We start from the raw sequence: 27,814 nt of genomic DNA on the forward strand, positions 1-27,814 counted from the left end.
TTAAAGCTATAGTTATTTATTATTTGTAAATAAAGAAGGTTAGCCTTTCCTTTAGAAAGAGAGTGACATTCCAAAATGTGAGGGGCTGAGTCTCTCCAGGTGCTGGACAGCACCAGCTACTACTGCAGCAGTACAAGGCCAGGGGAAGCTCAGGTGGCAGCTCTCTTCAAATTTGACCACACTGAGCGCTTCATTCCCTGCGCAGCCCTCACGTCTTCCCAGTCAAGTTTGATGTCTGGAACCTCATCCTCTAGCTCTGGGTCCTTTCTCAAGGCTCCCTGGGGGGAGGCAACCACGATGGGCAGAGGGCCACATTCTTCCCGGAATTCTACGACATGTAGACTCTTCTTATCAGCCAGTTGTTGATGGGTTTCCTGGAAAGACCAAATCGGTAATGGCAGGTTAGGTCTATGAGACACAACTGTAAATTAAAGGACAGGCACTTCCATGTACCACTTGGGGGACCTAACATTTCAGTCAATTCTGGGTGATATATTTTGCAGCTAAACCATGGTGACCTCGGGATCCCTGGGTGGCGCAGCGGTTTGGCGCCTGCCTTTGGCCCAGGGCACGATCCTGAAGACCCGGGATCGAATCCCACGTCGGGCTCCCGGTGCATGGAGCCTGCTTCTCCCTCTGCCTGTGTCTCTGCCTCTCTCTCTCTCTCTCTCTATCATAAATAAATAAATTAAAAAAATAAAATAAAATAAAATAAAATATAAACCATGGTGACCTAGGGAGGCTGGTATCAGCTCCCAACTCTCGACTGGAATGGAGGAAGGGCCTTGGGCTCTGGTCTCTTGCTTTCCAAACCCCCCAACTCTGTGCCATGCTGTGCCCAAAACTGAACTTGAATCTCATCAAGCCCCTAGCTCTAGCTACTATTTTACAGTACAGTATAGGGAAAGAAGATGTTAAGGATCCATGGGTATTTAGCAGCAGACTGTGAAGCTACAGGGCAGACACCCAGTTCCTTTAAAAAAAAAAAAAAAGAAGAAGAAGAAAACAGAAAGAGGGAAACCTACAGATTAGAAGTGACCTAAAAGACATGGCTAGAATTTATAATGTATTGACCTTTTCTGCAATCTAACTCAAATGAATTATGTAAAAAAAAAAAAAAAACCTAACGAATGCATTTCTATGAACACTACCTAGGTAACTGGTGATACTGCAGTGTTATTAATTTTTAGGTATAGGGGTACCTGGGTGGCCCAGTGGTTGACCGTCTTGCCTTTGGCTCAGGTCATGATCCCAGGGTTCTGGGATCAAGTCCCACATCAGGCTCCCCAAAGGGAGCCTGCTTCTCCCTCTGCCTATGTCTCTGCTTCTCTCTGTGTATCTCTCATGAATAAATAAAATCTTTAAAAAAAATTTTTTTTAGGTATAATAATACCAGGGGGGTATTTTTTAGTCCTTATCTTTTAGAAATACATACTGAAATATTTATGAGTGATATAAAGTAATGTCTGCGACCTGGTTCAAAATGACTGGACTTCATGGGGAAGGCACTGAGAGACAAAGGCGGGCCACAAGCTCCTAACTGCTGACACTGGGTGAGAGGGCCATGGGGACTGATTACAGACAGTAGCCACAGAATTCTAGAAAAAGGCAAATAAATTTAGTAGATGGTTTATGGTACATTAAAATACTGGGTATGTCCAACCTGTTTCCAGACTTTATGGCCATCTTGTCCTAGTCTAATTCTATATAAGTTTGAAATTAGAAAAGAGATGAGTTATTTAAAAAACAAAATAAGGTAATTTAAATTGGTGAGTCTTACAATCAATAGTTTGTTGCTTAAACTGGTGACATTTCTTTTCGAGTGGCACATGAAATAATGCAACATTTTATTTATCTTATCTCTATGCTCAGTGTGGGCCAATGCAAGGCTCGACCTCATGACCCTGAGATCATGACCTGAGCTGAAACTGAGTCAGTCGCTTAACTGACTGAGCCACCCAGGTACCCCAAATAATGCAACATTTTATAGTTGATGGAAAATTTTAGAAGAGATAAAACATGGTAATCACAGAAAATTCAAAGTACTAACATAAAACAAAAATATTACAGGGGTGCCTGGGTGGCTCAGTCTATTAAGCATCGTCCTTCAGCTTAGGTTATGATCCCGAGGTCCCGGGATCTAGTGCCACACTGGGGTCACTGCTCATCAGAGAGCCTGTATCTTCCTCTGCCCCTCCCACCTGTGTGTGTGCACTTTCTCTCTTAAATAAATAAAATCTTTAAAAAACAAATGAACAAATAAAAAACATTACATAAAAGAACAAGTCTACTTGATTTAGAAGTGTTTTTGAAGCATATTTTAGATAGTACCAACACACATGCGCGTGCACGCACACACACACACACACACATACACACACACACAGTTTTCAAAAAGGATCTTTTAACCAAAGCTTTTCTTCTAAATTAATTTTCCTACTTTACACAGAGACATGTATATTCCACGAACTACTTTATTCAAAACCAGCTTTCTTGGTGACAGGAAGACTATCAAAATGGAGTCTCTTGAACCTGGCTGTCTTTTCTGCTCATCCAGCTAAGGTCTACCCATTCCTTCAAAGAACAGGCCATCCCTCGGAGCAGGTAAGAGGGCAGCCCAGGAGGAGGGGCTTCTTTGCTGTGGAATAGATCAATTGTCCACCTAGCCCAGGCTGAGGGGGGCAGGTTGGGTGACAGCCCAGGGCTCTCATCTCTGCAGAAAAATAACTTGGCATATGAATGTTCATAGTTCCTACTGGCTCAGGTGTCCATCTGAATGACCTATGCAGGTAACGTGAAAACTACCTGTGCTTCTCCCAAAGACAATGCTCTTGAGTAAAGGCTTTACTCTAGTCCCAACTAAAAGGACTAAATTAGGAAACAGCCTTTCTCTTTCTACTTTATATTTCTATACTGTTAGAGTTGTAGAACAAGCATATTAATTCTTTTCATAATAAAACACAGATTATAATTACTGGGTTTTATAAATACTTAATTTCAAAACTTTAAAACACCCATGAAGATTTTCTTAAAAAAAAGATTTTATTTATTTTTTTGAGAGTCACAGAGAGAAAGAAAGAAAGAAAAGAAAAGAAAAGAAAAGAAAAGAAAAGAAAAGAAAAGAAAAGAAAAGAAAAGAAAGAGAGAGAGAGAGAGAGAGAGAAAGAGCACGCAAGCAGGGGGAGGAGCAGAGGGAGGAGCAGAGGGAGAAGCAGACTCCCTGCTGAGTAAGAAGCCCTATAGGGGATCGTGACCTGAGTAGAAGGCAAACGCTTAACTGACTGAGCCACTCAGGTACCCCTCCATGAAGTATCTTTTAAGGGTAATTTTCATGAACTAACTCTCCAGTTGTATTAACTAAACAGATGCAGCCACAGGCAGCAAAGAATGGCCAAGTCCTCAGGCAGCATCAGGACAGCAATTCCAAGAGGCTCCCAGGACATCACAGTCTAAATGCACACAATTGAAACACAAACAAGAACTTCTGTTTCAGAGCCCAGGGAAGGATTACCTGGTGGGAGAGCCCATGGAAGAGGCCCCGTGTGAGGTTGAGCATGTTGACAGACCCAGAAACCTTGGCATACATGTCTTTGATGCCAATGAGCCGGCAGATGGTGATGATGGCCCGATGGCAGCGGAGGCCGTAGCCTAGAAAAGGAAAAACACAGTCCCCCTGCTGTCTTTCATGCAGTTTTGGGCTCTGGGTTTAGGAGGCCTTGGTTCACATTCTGGCTTCATTGCTTCCCTGGACAACTTACTTCCATAATGACACTGATTTAACTGAGAGGTTATAAAGACTGAAGAAATAATACACATAAATTTCTTAAGCATATGGGCAAAAAAAGAGATATTATAAAGATTAAAAGAAATGCTTTATAACATGCCCGAGTTGGCCAAGATTAGAGGCACACACCTGTTTTCACCCTCCTCAATTGCTCAGTTGCACTTAGAAGAGATACCTACTACCTCTTCCTCTCTTGGCTTTGGTAACACACCCTCTCTCCCATTCCCCCGAAACACAGCATCTTAATTTTCAGGAACTTAATGGAATTTGCTTCTCTGATCTTTCCCTTCAGTAGAATGTGGGCTCTGTGAGGGCTATGATATTATTTGTTTCTATTGCATCCCCAGACCCTAGATCAGTCCCAGCAAACGTAGGTAGCAATGAGAGAAAGGCACCCCAAGTTTAGACTCTTATCATTTTGATTAGCCAGACATGGAACTCCGTACACAAGTCCCTGCTTTAAGGCAGAAGAGCTACTCTAGAAATCGAATGTTACTGGCTTTCTGATTTCCAATTCTTAATGACAATTCAATACATATATATATATAAACTATATCTGGATACAAGCACCTCACACAAAACTGTCCCTTCTACTTGAAAGAGCCAATTAAATGTGGACCCCATAGCTATGCCAGATTATGTGAAAGCTAGGGACCACAGAGGATAGCTAAGACAAACAACAACAGGGTGGTTTTTCTGTGTGTGGAGGAGTTATATACACAGAACATGTATCCATGTGTGAACAAACATAGGCATGCATAAATGTGTATATATGCACACACACCTGGAAACTGGTGCCCATGCAAGGAGGTGCAAGGCAGATCCTTGGAAGGTTCTAGAAGACAGACTAACCTGCTACTGCTCAACGGATGATCCTAGGTAAGAGCCTCTCTTCCCCTCCACACCTACTTAGCAGAGCTGATGATGAGCATCCAAGCGAAGGCATACATTCCACACAGCCCCTGGACCATACTCTACACTCCCCAAATGGTATCCAGTTTTGTACGTATACAAATATCCATGTAACAGTGGTCACAGTCCTGTGGTAATTATTTGGATATACTTTGGTCGTGAAGACAACCAGGCAGGCACCATACCCAAGCTCCTTGTTTGATGAAAGCTAAATTTGTGTGTGTGTGTATGCGCGGTGTGATACGGGAAGCGCTTGGCAGTGCTGTGTGAAGCATTAAACACCATGCTGCAGCCAAGGAAGAAGCTTCCCATGGTTAAATAAGTTTGGGAATGCCGCCTTCTCTATCCCCTTTGGGAGATTCAAATTGCACAGTAGCGGATTAAAGACTTTGACAATCATGAAGAGGTATAGCCATCTTTTTTAGTTTCCATAATCGCTTTCCCACATGGTACTCTTTTTTTTGGAGTTCATACCTATTAAGATCTCCTCACAGAAATAGTGATGCACAGAAATGTAGTTTAGGAACTGCCATCTCTAATGTATCATACTGTTTTAGCTTCAAGATCAGAATATTTAACCTCAATGCACAGGGAATGGGTTCAACTATAGAGAAACTTGACAGGGAAGATTTAAAAAAGGCAACTTTGGCAATTAATTAAAATCAAAGCCATGTTTCAAAAATCTTTCAGATTTTTGTGTCTATACCAACACTGTTCAACAGAAATATGACATAAGTTATAAATGTAAGCCATATATGGAATTTTAAACTTTCTCATTGATGTTTTAAAAAAAGAGGCAAAATTAATTTTAGTAAGATCTTTTATTAACCTAATATCCCTAAAATACTATCATTCAACATGTAACAAATTTGAGATATTTTACTTTTTTTTTCATACTGAACCTTTCAAATCTGGTGTGTACTTGACATTTGGCAGATCTCAGCAGCCGCATTTCAAGGGCTCGCAGTTACCATGGGAATAGTGCAAGTCAAAACCTTGATGTGTAAGTGCCCAACTAAATACTTTTTCTAATAATAAAATAAAGGTTTTTATGAGGCATATGATGATTATTACTTTAAAGCAGAAGGCAAGTTTTCTTGGTGCACAATTAGTACTGAATTTGATGTTTTATCTTCCTGATTTATTTCCACAGACTAGAAACTCTGACGTGGAAAATTTAGATGTTTTATCGTTTTCTGATCCAAACTTTTAAAGATATACTTAGAGTATCACTGTTACTATAGAACACAGACTAAACACAAATCAAAGTACTCAAAAATTCTATATCTAGAGTCTCTGGGCATGACTGCCCTAGCTCTGTGACCTTGAACTCTGCCTGCCGGCCTGCTCTTCCACAGGACAGAAAGGTCCACCTCGGCATCCCCATAACTTAGCATAGCACCCAGCTCACAGAAGATGTTCAATTGATACTTGACAATGTAAGTAAATGACTGGAACTGAAGAGACTATAAGAGTCTACCAACTAATAGCATCAATAATTCTCGAGGACAGGCAGCCCGGGTGGCTCAATGGTTTAGCGCCACCTTAGGCCCAGAGTGAGTCTGGAGACCCAGGATCGAGTACCACGTTGGGCTCCCTGCATGGAGCCTGCTTCTTCCTCTGCCTGTGTCTCTGCCTCTCTCTGTGTCTCTCATGAATAAATAAATAAAATCTTTAAAAAAAAAAAATACTCAAGGAGGAACTAATGTTCCCACTCATCCAAACCCAATGACTCACTCAGTTGCTATTTCCTATTCTGAGTGTGCTCTTACCACCTAGAATTCACCCCGGAACATGCCTGTGTTCATGGGAGTAGGTTGACTTTTTCTCTCTCTGAGAGCATCAGCCTTCTTAAATCTAATGTAGGCCTGTCCATTTCAGTGTTTCCAAAATGCGTTCGATACATGTGATCAAAAATAGAAGACAGGATGGGATTGTGAGAATTTCTCTGCTTTAACAAATTATTAGAGTATTTTTTGTTTACCTCTGGGTTGTTTCTTCATCTTGATATGCGTCCTTTTAAATCTTAAAGAAATATCGTGGAATACTGAAGAGTAAAAACATAAACATAAGAAGGAATCAGATGTGTAGCTTTAAATATCCTTGCAAATACCACAATGCAACTAATACTACCCTAAACAGGTAGCACACATTGGCCAAGGATAAGTGACAAAACTCTGATTTCACTCATTACTAACCTTCTCAGAGGAGAAAATCTGTTTCTGTATTTTATATAATTATTTATTCCAGAACATGGTAACCAGCAGAGAAACACAAAAGTAGCCATAGAGCTATACTGCCACATTTCATGTAACAAGTGTAATCCTGCAAATTTTACAAGAGATTAGCACTCACTTGTATGGTCTTCGTATCGTTCTATATAATGCAAATAGTGAACTGCTCTGTTCTTTGCCTGAAACAAAGGAGGAAAATATTTTTCTTAAATCTATTGTTGGAATTTACATTTTCTTGGAGATTTAAAAAAAATACCTTCCATGAAATATTGTATTACCGAAAATTTCACACTTAAACAAAAATTTCATTATCTACTTCTAAAAGCTAAGGATTTGAGCAGCCTGGGTGGCTCAGCAGTTTAGCGCCACCTTCGGCTCAGGGCCTAATCCTGGAGACCTGGGATTGAGTCCCACATCAGGCTCCTGGCATGGAGCCTGCTTCTCCCTCTGCCTGTGTCTCTGCCTCTCTTTCTCTCTGTGTGTCTCATCAATAAATAAATAACATCTTTAAAAAAAATAAATAAATAAAAATAAAAGCTAAGGATTTAATTTTAAAAATTTATAAAAACATCAGTCTCACATGTAAAAAATAATAAAAATAATTCTTTAGTATCTTTGAACATCCTGCCAGGGTGTTCAACCTTTTCAGCTGTCTCATGCTTTTGGTAAACAATCACCAGTCTGCAAAGATGATGCAAAAGAAAACAGGTGCTAAGCCTACTTTTGGGGAGAGCTAAGCAACTTCTGACAGGAACCCTCAGGATAGGATTCTTATTTTTATTATTATTATTTTTTTGTAGTCCTAATGGTGCCTAGCACACTGATCTTTTACTATCAAAAAAAGAAATGTACATACTTTTCTGAAAGCATCCATCCGGTCAGTGGCTTTCCCAACGGCAAAACCTTAAAAAAAAAAAAAAGAGTAAAACTATAAAAAGGGGCATAAATTTGGCACACAATGTCTTTAACCACAATTCAACTGTCAGTTCCTATAATATTTCACAGCATTTCATTTATCTTCTGCTCACAGAAAACCTGTTATCCAAACAAATGATAAAATATGAGGCTACAGAGGGGCACCAGGCTGGCTCAGTTGGAGAAGCATGCAACTCCTAATCTCAGGGTTGTGAGTTCAAGCCCCACACTGGGTTGTAGGGATTTCTTAAATAAATAAAACTTAAAACAAAAACAAAAACATGAGGCTATACAGATTTGCTTATCTGTTTTGGGACATTTTGAAAAGATTACATTTGAAAGTATCTATGAAATCCAAGGTTAGGTTTGTAACACAACCTTTTATAAATCTCTAGATAAAACTAAATATATTCAAACAAAACTAATCATGCTCTAAATTAATAAAATAAACAGTTTTGAACATTTAAAAAATAGATTAAAATAACCAGAAAGGTTGGGAAAAAATATTCATTGCTATAGAGTAAAACCACGACTTCAATGGAACTTCCAAATGCAATTCAGATTTCAATTAACCAGGAAATAAAATCAACAATTCTTTTTTTTTTTTAAGATTTTATTTATTTGTTCATGAGAGACACACACAGAGACAGAGGCAGAGACACAGGCAGAGGGAGAAGCAGGTTCTATGCAGGGAGCCTGATGTGGGACTTGATCCTGGGACTCCAGGATCACGCCCTAGGCCGAAGGCAGGCGCCAAACCGCTGACCCAGGGATCCCCAAAATCAACAATTCTTAAATTTGTGAATGCTTAATCCTATGAAATGAGATTTATCACAATTTAACAGAAATGCTGCCATTATTTGCAATCACATTATTTACTTTGAATAATGCATTTTATTTTTAAGCTATATATAGGAAAGTAATATAAAGCAACACTGCTCCAAGAGATAGATATGCCAGACATCTGACAACCTGGGACAAAAAGGGCTGTGGATTTTAGTTCCTAGTTTAAGATTTTAAAAAATATTCATTTCATTTATTTGACAGAGAGAGTGAGAGCAAGAGCATAAGCAGAGGGAAGGGCAGGCAAAAGGAGAAGCAGGCAGCCTAATGCAGGACTCGATCCCAGGATCCTGGGATCATGACGTGAACCAAAGGCAGACCAGCAGACCCTTAATCCACTGAGCCACTCAGGCACCCCTAATTCCCTGTTTAAGGGAAACAAGTTAAGCCACATATGCCTTAGAGAAAAATACAAGTGGACTTATTTATCATCTTCAAATGAAAGCTTTCTAAATAAGACACAAAACTAGAAGTGATACAAGACTGATAAAGTTGCTACATGTGGACTCCTGGGTGGCTCAGTCAGTTAAGTATCCAACTCTTGATTTCAACTCAGGTCATGATCTCAGGGTAGTAAAATTAAGCCCTGTGTTGGACTTTACACTGGGCATGAAGCCTGCTTAAGATTCTCTCTCTCCCTTTCCCTTTGCCCCTCTCCCTCTTGTTCTCATTCTCTCTTTCTCTCTCTCACACACACACAAACAAGTTGCTATATAAAGGTTTAAAACTTCTGTGGATTTAAAACTTCTGTGTAGAAAAAAATTAAGATCTATGTCAAATATAGGTTAGACAAAGGGCTAATGTCCTTATCTTAGAAAGAGCTTATATACTATTAGTAAAGAAAAGAACTATCGCCTAATAGGAAAATGGGTAAAACATGTAAACTAACAGATCTCAAAAAGGAAATCATAATGGCCAAAAAACATGTAAAATAGTGCCCAAACTCTCATCATTAAAGAAATGCAAATCAAAACTAAGAGATATGCTTGACAATCAGTGTGGTTTGACAATACCCAGGGCTGGCAGGGATGTATTGGTAGGGAAGAACATAAACTGGCACAACCTTTATAGAAGGCAATCTGGAAATACCTAACTTAACTTAAATACATTTAAATTGCATATAACTTCGAGGTAGTAATTTCACTGCAAGAAGCTTCTCCCATTGGTATACTTGGAAAATTACCACAAATTACATACACAAGAAGCTGTTTTTATAAATGGGGAAAAAATGGGAATAACATAAACATTCACCAACAGGGGAAAGATTACAACAATCATGTTTCTCCACATAATCGAACACTGCAGTCAGTACAAAGAATGAGGGGAAATCTGTCTGTGCTACTACAGGAAGATCTCTGGGTATAATACTAAGCCAGGAAAGCCAGGTACAAAATTATGGATACACTCTGCTCCCTTTGTGTAAATATTTTTAAAAGGTAAATGGTGATATATAAATATAGAATTTCTGAAAGATACAAAAGTAACTGTTAAGAGTGGTTTCTTTGGGCAACATCCTGTCATATAGATGACTTGTTCTGAAAGTGTCAGTTTGGATTTAAATAGGCAGTTTTCCAGTTTTCTTTCCCTTACACATCCATGTATATACTTCAAAACCAGACGTTTACTGGGGAAATGTTACAGAAAAATATAAAAAGAAAATTTAAATGACTCAAAACCCTATGGATGAAACATTAATTTTTTCAGTGTATATCCTTCTAGTCTTTTCTTTGCATGGAAAAATACTTAGGTAAAAAAACAAAAATTGGGATTATATTATACAATCTTCTGTGAAGTTTTTTTGGTTATTTTTACTTAGCATTATTCTGTAATTTTCCATTATTCTTTAATGGCCATAGACTATTACAATGTGTGGCTATAACTATGTCCCTATTGTTGAACATCCAGTGGCTTTCCCCCCCTAATTTTGTACTATTATATATAATACAGCAGTGTTTTAAGCCTCTTAAAATATCCATTGTTCTCACAGGAAAAGACAGATAGAGGAAGATCGGTTTCTTTTTTTTTTGTCTAAGGGATTTTATGGATTTATCACAAGATTTGTAGACCCAAACCAACCAAAAGGCTTAATCTGTACAAAGAGTCTGGACAGCAGCAAGAAGCCACGGACTCCAGAGCCGAGCCCAGACCACACCTGCCCCTGCCTCCACCACCAGCACTATGCATATCACACCCACTCACCTGCAGCTCCTCTACCATTCCCCACAGCAACCAGGACACGGACTGATTTCTTTCTTCCCTCTTTTGCTGTCATATTGAATACATTTCTTACCTAAAAGACAAAATGTTTCATATATATTACACGTTAAGAAAATTCCGGGGGCATCTGGCTGGCTCAGTTACTAGAGCATGTGACTCTTGATCTTGGGGTTAAATTCAAGCCCCACTTTGGGTGTGGAGATTACTTTAAAAATTAAAAAAAGAAAAAAAGGAAAAGAAAATTCTGAAGTAAGGAACAGGAGTGATCTATTTTCACACATATACCTCCATGGTGAGTAGCTACATCAACCTCCAAGTTATGAGCACCAAGAACAAACTTTCTCAAGGAAATCTCTCTGAACTATTTCTCCAGTGATAAAATGAAAATAAGACTTTCCCTGCCTATTTTATAAGGTAGTTAGAAGGTTGGACTGAGATAACTTTTGAAGGGATTTGAAACTCAATATATACTATTTTAATGAATTTCACAGAGGAAGAGAGTTGCTGATTAAACTTTGAAATAGGGGGATCCCTGGGTGGCGCAGCGGTTTGGCGCCTGCCTTTGGCCCAGGGCGCGATCCTGGAGACCCGGGATCGAATCCCACATCAGGCTCCCAGTGCATGGAGCCTGCTTCTCCCTCTACCTATGTCTCTGCCTCTCTCTCTCTCTCACTGTGTGCTTATCATAAATAAAATAAAATAAAATAAATTAAAAAAAAAAATCTTAAACTTTGAAATAGGGGCACCTGGGTGGCTCTGGTTAAGTAGCTGTCTTTGGCTCAGATAATGATCTCAGGGTCCTGGGATCCAGCCCCATAGTGGGCACCCTGCTTATTAGCAGGGAGCCTGCATCTCCCTCTCCATAGGTCTGCCACTCCCTCTGTGCTCTCTGTGAAATAAAGAAATAAAATCTTTTAAAAAATAATAAAAATAAAAAAATAAACTTTGAAAGAAGTTAAAACTGTTGATAACATATCCCAATTATCAGAGATGTTAAAATATGAAAAAATGTGGATCTTAGAAATGAATAAAAACGCAGTACATAAAAAGAATTAGGATAGGACTCGATCTCTCTGCCAAGGATTAGGCTCACCTGATAATATAAAATTTGGAAATCCCTGATTATGATCTATAGGAAAATCTGTTTTATCTTGTGTCCTTTTTCTGTTTTTTTTGTTTTTTTGTTTTTTTTTTGGTGTATTTAAAAGGCCAGGAATTATGAAACTGTTACCTTTAACTGCTTACATGGCAAGTCCTTTCCCATAAAGTAAGGTTAAAGGAAAAGGGAGCTCGAGTCCACGCCCATGAATACCCTTACAGGAACTCATCCACGTACACAAGAATTCTTCAAAGGGATTAACTTCCAAAAGGTATAAACTGGGACCCAAAGACATAAAATACTCGTGAACCTTTTTTTTTTTTTTTAAGATTTCATTCATTTATTCATGAGAGATACAGAGAGAGAAGCAGAGATATAGGCAGTGGGAGAAGAAGGCTCCTCGCAGGGAGCTCGATGTGGGACTCAATCCCTGACTGGGATCACACCCTGAGCCAAAGGCAGACACTCAACCGCTGAGCTACCAGCGTCCCTCGCAAACATATTTTAAATTACTGATAATAATGAAACAATATACATACTGGATCACAAAATCAGTAAGTGGTTTTCCACATGGTATTTAACCCTGACCAAGTATGTGGTACTAGCCCAAAGGGAAGCTCTTTTAAGAAGTATCCTGGGAAGAATGATTGAAATTTATCTGATAACAACTTTCAGTTAAAGGACCTACAAACAACCTAGCAGATTATTTCCTCATCAAAAGCTAGGCATTCACAGCACCTCCAAACTTTCTTTCCCTGGCACATGGTTCCTCCCCTTTGCTCCCTGAACCAAGTGCCAGGTATAGCTTGTTTAGAATTCAAGGACAGGGGTGCCTGGGTGGCTTAGAGGTTGAGCATCTGCCTTTGGCTCAGGTCATGATCCCAGGATCCTGGGATCGAGTCCCACATCGATCTCCTCATGGGGAGCCGGCTTCTGCTTCTACCTCTGCCTATGTCTCTGTTCTATCTCTCATGAATAAATAAAATCTTAAAAAAAAAAAAAAAAGAATTCAAGGATAGATTGCTAAATCTACTTTAGCGTTAGAGGGAGGATTTTAACAGTAATCTCCAAATTCTGTTCTTTTTTTTTTTTTAAGATCTTATTTATTTATTTATTCATGAGAGACACAGACAGAGAGAGAGAGAGAGAAAGGCAGAGACACCGGCAGAGGGAGAAGCAGGCTCCATTCAGGGAGCCTGACGTGGGACTTGATCCCGGGGTCTCCATGATCAGGCCCTGGGCTGAAGGCTGCACTAAACCGCTGAGCCACCCAGGCTGTCCCAAACTCTGTTCTTTATACCACTGAGATCGCCTTGTCATGAGACTAACTGGTAGCCCCCCAAAAGGGCAGCAGTCAGGAGAGCCAATATCAAGTAACTGAAATAAAAATTTCATTATTTCCTTATCCAAGTCAGCTCTGTGTCTCAGAAAAAGTCATGCATCAAAGGCTTTTTCTTGGGGGTGCCTGGAGGGCACAGTCAGTGAAGTCAGTTGATTTCAGCTCAAGTCATGATCTCAGGGTTGTGAGATTGAGCCCTGCACTGGGCTTTATGCTGGGTGTGGAGACTGCTTGAGATTCTCTACCTCTCTTTCCCACCCCTGCCCCTGCCTGTACCCATGTACTGTCTCTCTCTCAAAAAAAAAAAAAAAAGACTTTTTCTCATGGTTCCTCTTGTGCTATTCCCACTCTCCCCACCCCAACTTCTCCAAAGGCTCAACTGAGTATTTAATTCAGCATGCCTACCTCAAGTATCCTGGTATCAAAATCATCATATGTTTCTGGAGAGAGAAAAGAAGCAGGCATACAGATAAATGTGTCTACACAGTTAATGCATGAAAGAATTTTTCAACACCAGCACCATCACTGATTTTCAAGAGAGAATCTCAGATCTTTTAGTGCCACTCCCAAGACCACGCCCTGGTCCTCCATCACCACCTGAGACTGCTCCAGCATTAAATTAATAAACTCAGCCACCATCTCGACTGCAACATCCTACCCCTCCAGGTCTCTCACTCAACCATTTGAATAGTGTTGGTTCCTGGAACTCCCCAGCACCTCCAGACTCTTGACCACTATTTTCCCTTCCCTCTAAGCTCCTCTGGTCTTCAAAGCCTCTGCCACTCAGCTAAGACATCACAAGCAATCAATCACTTCCACCTCAACTCCTTACCCTCTTCTCTCTCTACCATACTATCCAGTCCAGAATCAATGCAACTGTCTGGCCACACCTGGCCTGTTAGGAAGTGATGGAGAGAAGTCAAAGCATAGTACACATGTAGACCACTAACTATTCATGGTCTCCAACTCAATCAAGTCCTCCCTGCTGCCCATTGGCCTTTAATGTCCTTTTAGGTCTCTTTCCACTCACCACAGCAGCCATTTCAAACAATCTCTGTGTTCTTTTATTTTTATTAACTTTTTCCTATAGAAAATTTCAATCATAAAAAATGAGAAGAGCAAAATTAAATCTTACATACCCATTAGCCAGCTTCAACAATAATCAACTCATAGCCAATCTTCTTTTCTCTAAACTCTAATTCCTACTCCATTGGATGCTCATCAGTGCCCCATCCTACTTTCAGCAGATGGCCCACCTCTTCCTCATAGACTAACTGAAGCCACCAGACAGATACCACTCACATCACATCCCCAGCACACACAAAACAGCACAGGCTCCCCTGACTCCGTAGTCACAAGTTAATCCATTTATCCAAACTGGATCTGGGCCCTCCTTAGGGATTTAGTTTAGGGATCTTTTTCTCTCCATTTTTTCTCTCCAACCCATACCTTCAACCTCTCAACTGAACCATTTTGCTCCATTCTAAGCACGTTCACCTGAATCTCTCCATCTCAACTTCTCCTCTCCTCTTTAAGCCAAACCTGAGAAAGTAGCCAAACTCTTATTTCTTCATCTCCTACTCATTGACAAGAGTGAATTTTTCAGATTTTACTTCTTTACATATTAGGGGTGGGGCTCAGGTAGAGGACTTTGTTTTCTAATTTGGTCTAATAAGTACTATCAATTTTAATTTCATGTATGCTTTTATAAGGCTGAATGACAACTATCTGGTTTATCTTCTGTTATCAAAACAGCATTTCCAAGCTATGTTGCTCCATAGGTACCCAATGACACTGCGTTTGGGGAACTGCATCCTACAGGTGGCTTGCATAGATCCAAAATGCATACTAGCACATTCAAGAGGAGTAAGGATGCCAAAAACCAGTACTTTGTATCCTGTGTGTGAAATACTTCTTGGTTATGGGCCTCTAATGTTCCATAAAATACAACTGAGTAATAATGTGAAGTTACCTCAATGATGTTCAAATCCTTTTTTGGAAAAAGGCAATCTAAACAGATAAGTAAATAAAATCCTCTTAAGGAATTCTAGAACTACAAGTACTCTCTCTGTCACAAAGGGAAGCCACACCAGGACTCTGCTACCTCCACTGGGACCAGGGTCAGGGGGGCCAAGACTGACGCCTCCCCATGTGTTTCCACTCCATCCTCGCTCCCGTTTAATCTTCATCTTCCTCTTCCGGTCCCACTCTTCCCTCTGCTGGATCATATCAGCCTCCACCTTTTCCTGCTCTTCCTTGCTTCTTTGGGCAATGGTCTGCATAGCTCCCTCTTTCATAAGAGGGACATTCAGACCAGGCCATAGGAAGCCATGACGTCCTAAAGGTTTAAAAACATACATTAATAAGAATTTTTAAAAATCATCCATTTCTTAAATGTTAAAATGGCAGGCAATGGGGTACAGATAATGGCACTACTGGACGGAGCTTAAGCTAACGATCACTTGGCAGGCCAAGTGGCACTGTCTATTAAAATTTTAAGTGTATCTACTCCATAACTAGTAATTCCACTTCATGATGTTACCTAGAGACAAACTTCTATACATGTATGAGGCCTCAGTGTGCTTGGACAAGGAGGTCCACTGAACTGTTATTTGTAAAGGCAAAGAATGGAAACAATCTACATATACAGCAACATTGGACTGGTTAAATGAACTCTGGCATATTCAATCCATGAAATATTCTGCACTAAACTGAAAGAATAAGGTAACTATATAGATTCTGATGCGGAACAATTTCCAACACATTATTTAGTGCAAAAAAGCAAACTATAAAACAGTACATACCATATAATTTAATTTTTTTAAAGAAAACTATATTTAAGGTACTTATGTATATAAAAACATTAAAAAACATCAGCAGAAAACATATCAAAATGAGATCCACGCCTTCCTTGGGGGCAGCTACTAGAATGGGAGGAGATAGAAGGGGTATCAAGGGGACTTTAGATTTCTCTATAATCTTTGAATTTTTTACGAAGAAGGTACATATATATGATTGTTATAACTTTTAAAAATGTTAAAAAATAAAATAAGATACAAGGCAAGTCATTGGAGAAAAACATTTAAATAGACAAGCAAGTGCAGCGAAAGGTGTTTTCTTTATGCCGGGAAGCCTACTACTATCAGGGATAATTTGTGAGCAACCATAGCACAAAATATCAATTCAAGTACATTGCACTATTTTCACTCTTCAAAAAACACAAGTATAAACAATCATGTGTTCCAGGTATTGGCAAATTAAGGCCCAGGGACCAAACCCTGCCCCCTATTTGTTTTGTGAAGTTTTGCTGGAACACAGCTATCCTGGTTTGATCACGTATTATCCAGGACTATTTGTGTGCTCCCACAGCAGAGTTGAATAGTTGGAAGAGTCCATGTGTCTCATAAAAGCTAAAAATATTTACCATCTAACCCTTTACAGAGAAAGCTTGCCAACTCTCTCAATGAATCATAAGCTCCCCAAGGGCTATGAGACAAACACAGAAGATGTAACACGAGGACACTTAAGTCTTGTTGAATGAATAACTAAATGAATTCCTTTCTATGAGATTTCCTTCCTCCAGAATCATGACACATTAAGTGAGCCATTTGGTTGAACTCTAAAACTGCAGACCCTAATGCCCTTCATGAGAAATGTATGAGGTTTCTAGACCATAGAAACCTCTACAAAACTGGGAGGGAAACCTTAAAAAGCATATTAGCTTTTTTATAAATAAGCTTACCTTCACCAATGATCTGACCCCTATTCAAATCCTTTTTTCTCTTTTTCTTAGATCTTTTGCCTCTTCCTTTTCTTGCTCCTGCTCCAGTCTCTGCTAAAGCGCCTTTCCAAAGCTCATCTGCCGTCACTGTAATAAAACAGGTTTTTGGCTTTTTTAATTACCAAGCAATGATCTATGATCCCCTACTGAATAAAAAAGGCCAGAAGAAGCTAGCCTCACTTGTATCACTGTGGTGATGAAGGCAAAACTAAATCACTGTTTGTATATATATCACATGATTACAGGCAGACAGCCCAAGAGAGGATTCTACTATTTTCAAAGCATGTGGGCTCCCTCTACAAAAGACGGCCAATATTTAAATCTAATTTACCAGTAGTCTGTTTCCCAGACATGTTATCAACTATGTTACATGTCTATTCCCTGCTCTCTTGCCACCATTGTAACCACAAGATAATCATCAATACCTATCCTTCTTTAACACAAGTTTATTAGCCCAACCAATCAACATTTCAATCTGAACCCATAAATCTTAATATTTTGGGTTATTTGCTCTATTCTTCTATGAATCTAAATGCCTGTGTATTCTTCAAAATAAGATGCCCAAAGTCATCTTTAACCCTAAAATCTAATCAATAGGTCAGAAAGAATGAGTACGTAGGGGTCTGATAATTAATACTTGCATGGAGTGTATATATTCTTAAATCACCCTTGTCTTTTACTTTATGTATAGACCCTGACACTGCTGATTTATTTCCATTTGTGAATTTCTAGGATCCCTAAATCTTTTTCTACCATACATTTCAATCAGTATTTTCCCCTTTGTTTTTGTGGAATATTCAGATCCTTTACTTTTGACGCTACTGAATTTTACTGATCTAGTTACATCATTTATTAGATTTAGTTCTATCTTCCCAAGGACTTCCAGTCTTTCACAATCAGTCTTTCACCAACTGATTTTACAATCATAGATTCCGTCCCATTACCAACTGTAATGAAGAATGAGAGCCACACAAATGTTATAGTCATCAAAACTCTAAGATACAGTTATCTACATGCCTGAAAAACTAAATATATTCTGGAAGACATATGAGCATCTTCATTCCCTCATGCTTAGAGTTTAAAAGTTCTTGCCACCTAGGTGTCTCAGTTTGCTTTAGATAAAACTGAAATTATACTACACATAAAATTTTGCATCCTTTTGTTTTTAACATATTACACTGTGAGCCTTATCTCATATTCTTACTATTATTCATGAATGTAATTTTTTAAGTTGAATTAAGCTGTTTGACAGAGATTTTACTATTTTAACATCAGAACATACTGGTCTAAGATTCTAATTAACCTGGGATGCCTGGGTGGCTCAGCGGTTGAGCATCTGCCTTTGGCTCAGGGCATGATCCTGGAGTCCTGGGATGGAGTCCCTCCTCAAGTTTCCTGCATGGAACCTGCTTCTCCCTTTGCCTATGTCTCTGCCTCTCTTTATGTCTCTCATGAATAAATAAATAAAATTAAAAAAAAAAAGATTCTAATTAACCTAAAATGTTATTTAGAATAAATTTATTATTTCAATTCCTTCTGTTATTTCTGGAAGAACTTAGGTAGATTAATGCATATACCGGTTAACTAACATAGTTAGGTAAAATAAATTTCATGGTTTTACACACACACACACACACACACACACAAAATCCACCATCACATCCAATTTGATACACGGAACTACTTCTATCTTAATCATGCCTAATAAACTGCTTGCTAAATTGGATCAAAGGGATTTAAATGAGATCCTCCATGGCAGAAGGACAGATTTACAAGTATAATGTTAAATACTCTTAAGAAATCTTAATGAGTTTTGATAAATTATGTTTATTTTTTGGAGGAGATTTACAAAATCAAAAACTTTCCTACTGAAAAAGCATAAACTAGCTCAATGCTAATTTCAATTGAGTTCATTTTCTTAAAGTTAACCTTAGTATGACTTGGGAGCAATAAACTCATAAAGGTTCAGAGTCCTATAACTGGAGAAGAATGTAGGCTAAGAGAGTCACAGGCAGGTGTGAACAACAGTGCAGGGAGAGGGGTTTCAGAGGACAAGGGGCACTTCTATAACAAGAAGAGTTAGAGAAAAGGACTTTTAGGGCAGGGAAAAAACTACAGACAGTCCCTGACTTATGACAGTTTGGCAGGATTTTTTAACTTTACGATGGTGCAAAAGTGATATATATTCAGCAGAAACTATACTTCGAACTTTCATTTTTGATCTGTTCCTCTCTTTTCTTTTTGCACCAAAATCCACAGATACAACGGAGTCTGTGTTACTTGTAATCCCTCTACTTTCTGGTTCTCTTTTCTGCATTGCTACACAAATGATCTAGTTACTATGAGACTTCCAATTTGAAGTGATCTGTACCTACACAATGAAATACACTAGGGCATAATACTGCACTGGAGGCATCTATGTACTGACATGGGAAAATGTATAATGCACTGACAGCTACATGAAAAAAGTAGCCAACTAGTGTTTCAGGGTAGTAGAATTACAGGTGATTTTCTGTATTTATGTAATAATCTAAAGTGAATTGGCTTTGTAATCCTAATTTCTTTCTTTTTTAAAAAACAGAAACTTTTAAGTAATCTCTATACCCAGTGTGGGGCTCAAACTCACAACCCCAAGATCAAAAATTACATGCTCCACGAATGAGCTAACCAGGCACCCTAATTCTAATTTCTTTTAATTTGCTTAATGCTGAGTTGTGAAATCAATCTCCATTTATTACAAGCTTATTTCAGTTGAGACTTGACTATTTCAAGTACAAGTAGTGTTAGCAAAACAATGTCTACATAAAATTAACACTTCCTGATCTGCACTATCTCCTCAACTAAAGTGCACCTGAAAACAGACTTCGAAAATATATACATATATATATTAAAAAATATATAAGATTTATGTATATATAAAATATATACATATATATAAGATTTATGTAAGATACTACACACACACACACACACATATATATTAAGATTTTATTTACTTATTCATGAGAGACACACAGAGAGAGGCAGAGACACAGGCAGAGGGAGAAGCAGGCTCCCTGTAGGGAGCCTGATGTGGAACTCGATCCCAGGACCCTGAGATCATGCCCTGAGTCGAAGGCAGATGTTCAACCGCTGAGCGACCCAGGGATCCCAACTTTGAATATATTCTTGTTGTGAATCTCAATTTGCAGGGATTTGGGCCACAATTCAATTACTCTTTAGGTCTCAGGCGCCCCAAGTAAGGGAATTAAAATAAACCAGTGTTTCCCAAAGTACAGTACAAATATAGCTGGCAGTATATGAGATAATTCTAGGAGGTACACTAGGGTATTTTATTTTACTAGCACATCATAAACTAATTTCTAAAGTGTTAATTCATTAAAGGAAGAAGAAAAAGAAGAAAAATTAAAATAACAAAAGATTATTTTCCTGTTTCATGAAATGGCAAGTTTGTGGCCAGTCTACGTACATTTAGTGAAGAAACTATAGGATCTGTACTGTTGACCCATCAAATTATTGGAAGAAGAAATACAGCATTGTGTCTGTAGTGCACGGGTCAAGCTGATGAAATGATGGTTGTTTCTGGTTCCTGGATATGACAAAGGGCCTGTAGGTAGATGGAATAAAACTCTTTGAGTTAGATGCTCCAAGCCTGTGGAAAAAATATTGCCAGCAGCAAATAATTAACCATTACTGATGCAAATAAGTCACTAAAATCCTGAATTTTTAAAAGTTGTATTTTGAGGATAGTCTTTCTTTAGAAACTAAAGCAAAACTTCAGACTACAGACATAACTGCCTATCCTAGACAGTTCATCCACACAACAGATGTAGCTGTCTAAAGAAAGTAGTCTGTCCTGACATGGATCGCCATGATGCTATGCAGCTATGTTGCCCTTTTGACCCCAGGATCAGCACTGTCTACTCTGGGCAAATGGCGACCTCTGCTGTGTGCAACAGGCAATGTACCTGTGTGGAAAGACCTAAATGGCCTGGTTCGAAGAGCAAGGTGTTGAACAGTAGAGCACCCTACCCTTCATGTTGACAAAAACAAGGAGGGAACATGAATATACTTTATAGACTAATTTCAGAAGCATATTCAAGAAATTGGTCACAGCAGTTGCCTCTGAGGAAGAAAACTGATATATCTGTGGTTTGTAGGAAAGATTTGCTTTTTTGGTTTTTTTAGAATTTTTCTAACCATATGCATGTCAAATGTCACACAAAAAAACGTTTTTAAACAGCCATGTCTTAGAGGCTGCCATTTGACCAATCCCATGGATGGAGGTGTCTTGCAAGGGAGACGGCGGGATGACAGTAATCAGGGACTCCAGGAAATGGGATTATTGATCACAAAAACTGTACATACTCCAGCTTTGTATTTCAATGGAGGATTTAGTCACCATGGAAGTGTGGAGGAGGGTTAAAACAGCTCTCAAGAGAATAAAGTTTATTGAAGGGCCCTGGGCTTGAACAGAGAGCCAAAGTTAAAGCAGCTATTTTCACATCTCTGAGAAGTGAGGCCAGTCTCTGGCCTTCCTCATAGAAGCCTTCTGCAGGCCCTCCATCAGCTCAGATAGGGGACACTACTCACAGTAGAGGGCAGAGTCAGGAGTTTATGAATGAAAGAATGAATGAATCCAACTAGTAAGTGAACAAATAAAGGGAAGAGCTCGGGTCATCCCACTCTTCAGGACCCCCTCAAGCAAGGCATGAAGGCATCTCAACAAGTGGGGTTAACAAGACAAAAAAAGAAAGTTAAAACTAAAAGTAAAGCCTCAGCACACAGAGTTCCAGAAGGTCAAGGACACAATGAGATTTCAATTCTGCCCTAACCATAGGAAAAGGCATTTCACTGACCACAAGCACAACATTGGCTCAGCAAAGGCTGGCTTCCTTCCCTTCTGGAGAGTGACTGAACAGAGGGCCCCGCACTCTGTTGGTGTAGGAACAAAGGCCTCTGCAAAGACACGACATTACCAGAAGGCATCACAGTATCCAGACAGCTCTGGACCCAGCCCTGCCCTTTACTAGCTGTGCAGTCTTGAGGGAGTCACTTAGCCTCTCAGAGACTCACTCCATCATCTGCAAAATGGAAATGAATCTCATAAAAACTGGTGAGAATTAACCAATATAACATGTTACAAGCCTGACACACAGTAATTACTCCAAAAATCATAGTTATTATTTTTTTAAAGCCTTGTACTATAACAACTATAATCATAAATAATTTGAAAGCTATTCTAGACCTTATGCGTTTCCATTATATAGAATGTGCTTTGTACATTTACATTTACACATATATAAAGTACTCTGGCATTGGATCCTGTAAGTAAAGACAGTTGGATAAATGAATCTCACCATTGTTGAGAACAGTCTTCAATGCCAAAACGGAAGCTGTTGGATAGGTGTTTAGGTAAAGCTGCCTGGACCATATGTGACCTGTAAGTTTTAAAAAATTCTTTTAAGATAGATTTCTAAATTAAAAGGAACATTTTTAACACCCAAAGAATATTAATACCTATAGAATAAAAGAACCAAGAGAAGCAAATGAGTAACTTCCAGGTCCTACAACGACTTGTAGTAGTTAACACCACATATTCTCCTTCGTGCTCGTGTTAACATCTAACCAGTTACCAGGTCCTAGAAACTGTCCCCAAAATCTATCAGCTGCACCCTCTCCCAGGGTCTAATTATCCCTTCTTCACTGAGGCACCATCCCTCAGTCACAAGGTAACAATGGGCCCTTAGCAGGTCTTGCTACCCTGCCTCTCATTCCCCACCTGTTGTCACACAGGCCTTCCTAACAAGTCTGGTCACTTCCCAGGCCCATTTTATCATTCTTTGGCTCCCTATTATCTGCAGAACAAAGTCAAAACTCCTTAACATGGCCTACGGGACTGCAATGTGGCCTCCAACCTTCCACATCAGCCTCATCTGTCACCACTGTCCCCTCCACCCTCTCTATACCAGACTTATAGTCATTCTTGAACACTCTCTGCTCTTCAATCCCTTTGTGTCTCTGACATGTTCTCTGGAAACATCACCTCTGGGTGAAGGCTCCCTTTTTCCCACAGTGCCCTCCCACCAAGCACTCTGCTCTCCTCCCTCCGCTGAAACCCCAGCAGCGCCAGGCTGTAACCATACTGGGTGCCACTTCACATGGAACAGTGCTTCCCAACAGGATGACAACATTTACTGGTAACTGATTTTTGAAAAGGATACCAAGACAAATCAGTGAGGAAAGAATAATCTTTTCCAGAAATGGTACTGGGACAACTGAATATCCACATGCAAAAGAATGAAGTTAGAGCCCTACTTCATACCATATATAAAAATCAACTAAAAAAAAAAATCAACTCAAAAATGGATCAAAGACCTAAAGGTAAGAGGAAAAACTATAAAACTCTTAGAAAAGATCCTAAGGGGGGGATCCCTGGGTGGCGCAGCGGTTTGGCGCCTGCCTTTGGCCCAGGGCGCGATCCTGGAGACCCGGGATCGAATCCCACATCGGGCTTCCGGTGCATGGAGCCTGCTTCTCCCTCTGCCTATGTCTCTGCCTCTCTCTCTTTCTCTCTCTGTGACTATCATAAATAAATAAAAATTAAAAAAAAAAAAAAAAAAAAAGAAAAGATCCTAAGGGTAAATCATCATGACCTTGAATTTGGCTATGGTTTCTTAGATATACAAAAGCATAAGAAACAAAAATTAAATAGATAAATCAGACTTCACCAAAATTTAAAACTTCTGTGCCTCAGGGGACACTATATTCAGAGAGTGAAAAGACAACACACAGATTGAAAGAAAATTTTTGCAAATCAAATAGAATGTGATTTGTATCTAGAATATATAAATAACTCTAACAATTCACTAATAAAAAGACAATCCAATGTAGAAACAGGTAAAGATTTGAATAGACATTTCTCCAAGGAGTATTTACAAGTGGACAAACCACCACCAAAAAAGATGTTCATAAGCCATTAGGGAAATGCAAATCAAAACCACCAACTGAAATCACTTCACACCCATTAGGGTGACTATAATTAAAAAGACAGATAATAACAAAGGTTGACAAGAATGTAAATAAGAACCCTCATGCTCTGCTGGTGGGGATGTAAAATGCTGCAGCTACATCAGGAAACAGTCTAGCCATTCCTCAAAAAGTTAAACATGGAACTACCATTTGATCCAGTAATTCCACCCCCAGGTCTACACACAAGGGAAGCAAAAACATTACACACAAATATTTATAGCAACATCAGGCCTAATAGCCAAAAGGCTGTTATAATATGCCTTTGAGGCACATTATAACATGCTCAAAAATATTTGAGCCAAATATTCATCAACTGATAAATGGATAAACATGATGAATACTCATGCAACAGAATGAATGTACATGCAACAGAAATTCAGCCATAAGAAATGAAGTACTGATACATGCTCCAACATGAACGAATCTTGACAACCTTATGCTAAGTGAAAGAAGCCAATCACAAAAGACTACATAGTATATGAATTATACAGAACATGTAAACTATAGAGTTTAGAGGGTGCCCAGAGCTGGAGGCAATGGGGAACAAAGAGCATACTTTTGGGGTGATGAAAATGTCCTAACAATTGATTATATGGCTATGGTTGTATAGCTTTGCGAATATACTAAAAACTATTGAATTGTACACTTTAAAAGGATAACTGTATGGTGTTTAAATTACATCCTAATAAAGTTGCTACCAAAAAAAGTCAGTAATACACCAGAAAATGGGAGAAAAACACGCTCTGGAGCCAGGTGATATGGATACAAAAAACCTGACCCTCTCCAAGTTACAAAAAAAAAAAAAAAAAGAAAAACTTCGGTTTTTAGAGGTTTTGGGGTTTCGGAATTACGAATGCTGAGTTGTGGATTTACAATGAAATAGAGCGAAGAAAAAGGGCGAGTTGCTCATGAAGCACAGGCGGCAGAGCTTCCGCTACAGAATACAGCAGAGTGCATGCCCCTCCGCGGGCTGCAAACCAACAAAGCGGGGAGAGGACAACTGAACAGCAAAAGCACGGCCACTGAAAACATTTCTTTACAATAATGACACTGACCAGCCTGGGATCTAATTTCACTCGACTCCAGCCGGAGGGCTGCCTCCACCTGCCTCGCTTGAACCCCACATCGACATCACCAGATGAACGGCCGTCGCGCCCGCGGGACGGCGATGCTTGCTTCCCGGCTCCCCGCGCCTCTGAGCCGAAGCACGCTCCAGCCGTTTGGTGGACGGGAAAGGAGCCCTGCACGGCGTCCAGTCCACCCTCACTTTACAGACCGGGAACCCCGCGACTCCGAGAAGTCACAGGGGCGCGCAAGGTCGCACAGCGGCTCTGCGACCGACGGGAGCCGCGCCGGATGGGCCCAGGGGCCGCGCGTCCCGGCGCTTCCCTCCGCCGGCGCACCTGCGGCCCGCGGACGATGCCCGGGAACGATGCCCGGGGACGATGCCCGCGCCCGCGCCCGCGCCCGCGCCCGCTCCGAGCCCCTGTCCCGGCACCCCGGCTCTCACCCGCCGGCACGCCGCACAGCGCAGGGAGGCGGCCCGCAGCGCGCACCGCCGCCGCCATGCTGGAGCCCGGAGCTCGCCTCCGGCAGGGCCGCCTTCTCCACCGCCTGCCGCGACTGCAACTCCCGAACGGCTGGCCGCAGCCTGTGGCTGAATTCCCGGAGGGTCGCGCCGCTGCGCAGACTGCGGGGGGGGAGTCTCTCTACCGGCAACGGGATAGAACGAGTCGGGCGCAGCGGCGGACAGCCGCGCTGGGGTCCTTGCGTCAGGACCCGGGGGCGGGGCTGGCGGTTCGCGTCCTCGGCCGGGAGGCGGAGACCGGAAGCAAGAGGCGGCGGACGCGTGCGTGCGGTCGGGTCCCCGGTACCCGCGGGAGCCCGTGCGCCGCAAGCGCGAGGTACAGACCAGCCCGAGAAGGGTCTGCGGGAACCTACAAGGGGTGATGTCTCGAGGAGGTTTGGAGTGGGCAGACGTGGAGTCTAAAGCTGTTCCTACCCAACTCCGGTAAAGCTCTGAAGTCTCTTAGATTTATTAAGGACGGCAGGTACCTGGCATTTCACACGCGCGCTTACGTATTCTTGTGATTCTCACGTTTGGTCACATTCATATCCCAGACCCACGCTGTGGTGTTTGCGCCCGTCCTGCTCCTCGTGGCTTCGTAGCGTCTGCTCTGGGGCTGCCCAGATGACCGGCGTATGTGGACCGAGAAGAGATACCGACTTCGTGTAAGAAGCTGGTCTTCCTGCTCAGCCAGACCTCCGATTTTCAAATTTAGCATAAAAATATTTTAACATGCAGAAAAAAAAAAAAAAGAGTGACACGTTAGATTCCAAAAATTAAGGTTGACACGGTCGCTTCATCTACTCTTTTCTTTTTCTTTGCTGAATTAGACAACCTGTTTCACTCCTGTTTTATAATGCATCCCATTTTTAGTAGACTCTTAACATACCAAGTTGGCTACATTAAGAGAGGTTGTTCACACTCAGCACTGGCAGGTATTTGGGTAAGAGGCGCTTAAACAGTGGATTGAAGAGGGAGAATTACTGCTCATTTAAAAATTTTTAAAAATTAAAATTAAAAAATTTTTAAAAAATCATAGATGACAGGATTCCTGCAAAGATGGTCCCGACAATTCCTTCTCTGCCTCTAACTTACGTGTTATCACTCTCATCAAGAAGTGAAGTTTATGGGGAGCCTGGGTGGCACATTGGGTTAAACATCCAACTCTTTTTTTTTTTTTTTTTTTTTAACATCCAACTCTTGATTTCAGCTCAGGTCGTGGTCTCAGGGTCTTTTTGTTTGTTTGTTTTTAAGATTTTATTTTATTTTTTTTAATTCATGAGAGACACAGAGAGAGAGGCAGAGACACAGGCAGAGGGAGAAGCAGGCTCCCTGTGGCGAGCCTGATGCAGAACTGGATCCCAGGACCCCGGGATCACAACCTGAGCCAAAGGCAAACACTCAACCACTGAGCCACCCAGATGTCCCTGATCTCAGGGTCCTTAGATGGAGCCCTTTGTTGTGCTCTGCACTCAGGACGGAGTCTGCTTAAGGCTCCCTGTCCCTCTGCCCCTCTCTGCCTCTAAACATAAGTAAATTAATCTTCAAGAAAAAAAAAAGTGAAGTTTATTCCCCCTTCCTTGATTGTCCTTATTACTTGCTTTGATCAACAGAAAGTGGTGGAAGGCCTCATCAGACTTGAAGAGGCAGAAGAGAGCATCAGTGAACTAGAAGATAGAGCAATAAAAATTATACAGTCCAAAGAACAGAGAGAGAAAAAATTAGAAAAATGGAGCTTCATGAACATTCCAATACACATCTAATGGGAGTCTGAGAAGGCAGAAAAAAAATATATGAAGACTGCATTGGAAAGTTAGTAGTGTTTCTAGGACTTTCAGCAAGGCCCAAAGAGGACTGGCAGCTTCCACTTTCATCCCCTCTGTATCCAGCTACCATGTAAAGAGATGTAGTTCAGCCTAGCCAAGTTGACTTTTTTTTTTTTTTTAAGATTTTATTTATTTATTCACAAGACAGAGGCAGAGACACAGGCAGAGGGAGAAGCAGGCTCCATGCAGGGAGCCTGATGTGGGACTTGATCCCAGAACTCCAGGATCATGCCCTGGGCCGAAGGCAGACGCTAAACCGCTGAGC

At 40.6% G+C, this 27,814-nt stretch overlaps 1 protein-coding gene and 2 long non-coding RNA genes across 5 annotated transcripts; 2 read left to right on the forward strand and 1 right to left on the reverse strand.

Annotated features, from left to right (window-relative positions):
• On the reverse strand, positions 1 to 25,818 carry MRPS5 (mitochondrial ribosomal protein S5). 2 transcript variants are annotated; one of them, XM_077843373.1, is made up of 12 exons: positions 25,667 to 25,818; positions 22,485 to 22,565; positions 20,594 to 20,731; positions 17,086 to 17,211; positions 15,448 to 15,681; positions 13,749 to 13,783; positions 10,888 to 10,978; positions 7,787 to 7,833; positions 7,052 to 7,109; positions 6,681 to 6,743; positions 3,512 to 3,648; positions 1 to 374 (listed from the first exon to the last, which is right to left on the reverse strand). In XM_077843373.1, the coding sequence occupies exons 1-12, from the start codon at positions 25,722 to 25,724 to the stop codon at positions 150 to 152; spliced, it is 1,293 nt and encodes a 430-aa protein (XP_077699499.1). In that variant the 5' UTR covers positions 25,725 to 25,818; the 3' UTR covers positions 1 to 149. The 2 variants fall into 2 exon arrangements, with proteins under 2 accessions (XP_077699499.1, XP_077699500.1); XM_077843374.1 differs by lacking the exon at positions 25,667 to 25,818 and adding an exon at positions 25,212 to 25,418.
• On the forward strand, positions 4,544 to 15,374 carry LOC144280891 (uncharacterized). 2 transcript variants are annotated; one of them, XR_013349311.1, is made up of 3 exons: positions 4,544 to 4,663; positions 5,633 to 5,699; positions 15,099 to 15,374. It is a non-coding gene; the product is annotated as an uncharacterized LOC144280891 (long non-coding RNA). The 2 variants fall into 2 exon arrangements; XR_013349312.1 differs by lacking the exon at positions 4,544 to 4,663 and adding an exon at positions 4,671 to 4,774.
• On the forward strand, positions 25,802 to 26,759 carry LOC144280892 (uncharacterized). The gene is made up of 2 exons (XR_013349313.1): positions 25,802 to 26,167; positions 26,278 to 26,759. It is a non-coding gene; the product is annotated as an uncharacterized LOC144280892 (long non-coding RNA).
• Positions 26,760 to 27,814: the final 1,055 nt, after the last annotated feature.

Source organism: Canis aureus, chromosome 12, assembly GCF_053574225.1.
Source record: "Canis aureus isolate CA01 chromosome 12, VMU_Caureus_v.1.0, whole genome shotgun sequence".
Classification (NCBI taxonomy): Eukaryota; Metazoa; Chordata; class Mammalia; order Carnivora; family Canidae; genus Canis; species Canis aureus.

What these genes read in the sequence shown, in the direction of transcription:
- MRPS5 (XM_077843373.1), bottom strand. Translation starts at nt 25,724, where the DNA reads ATGGCGGCGGCGGTGCGCGCTGCGGGCCGCCTCCCTGCGCTGTGCGGC. An exon ending in GGGTCAGATCATTGGTGAAG is followed by an intron (nt 15,682 to 17,085) that starts GTAAGCTTATTT and finishes TTAAACCTTTAG; the next exon opens with GACGTCATGGCTTCCTATGG. An exon ending in GGATGGATGCTTTCAGAAAA is followed by an intron (nt 7,110 to 7,786) that starts GTATGTACATTT and finishes CCTTTGTTTCAG; the next exon opens with GCAAAGAACAGAGCAGTTCA.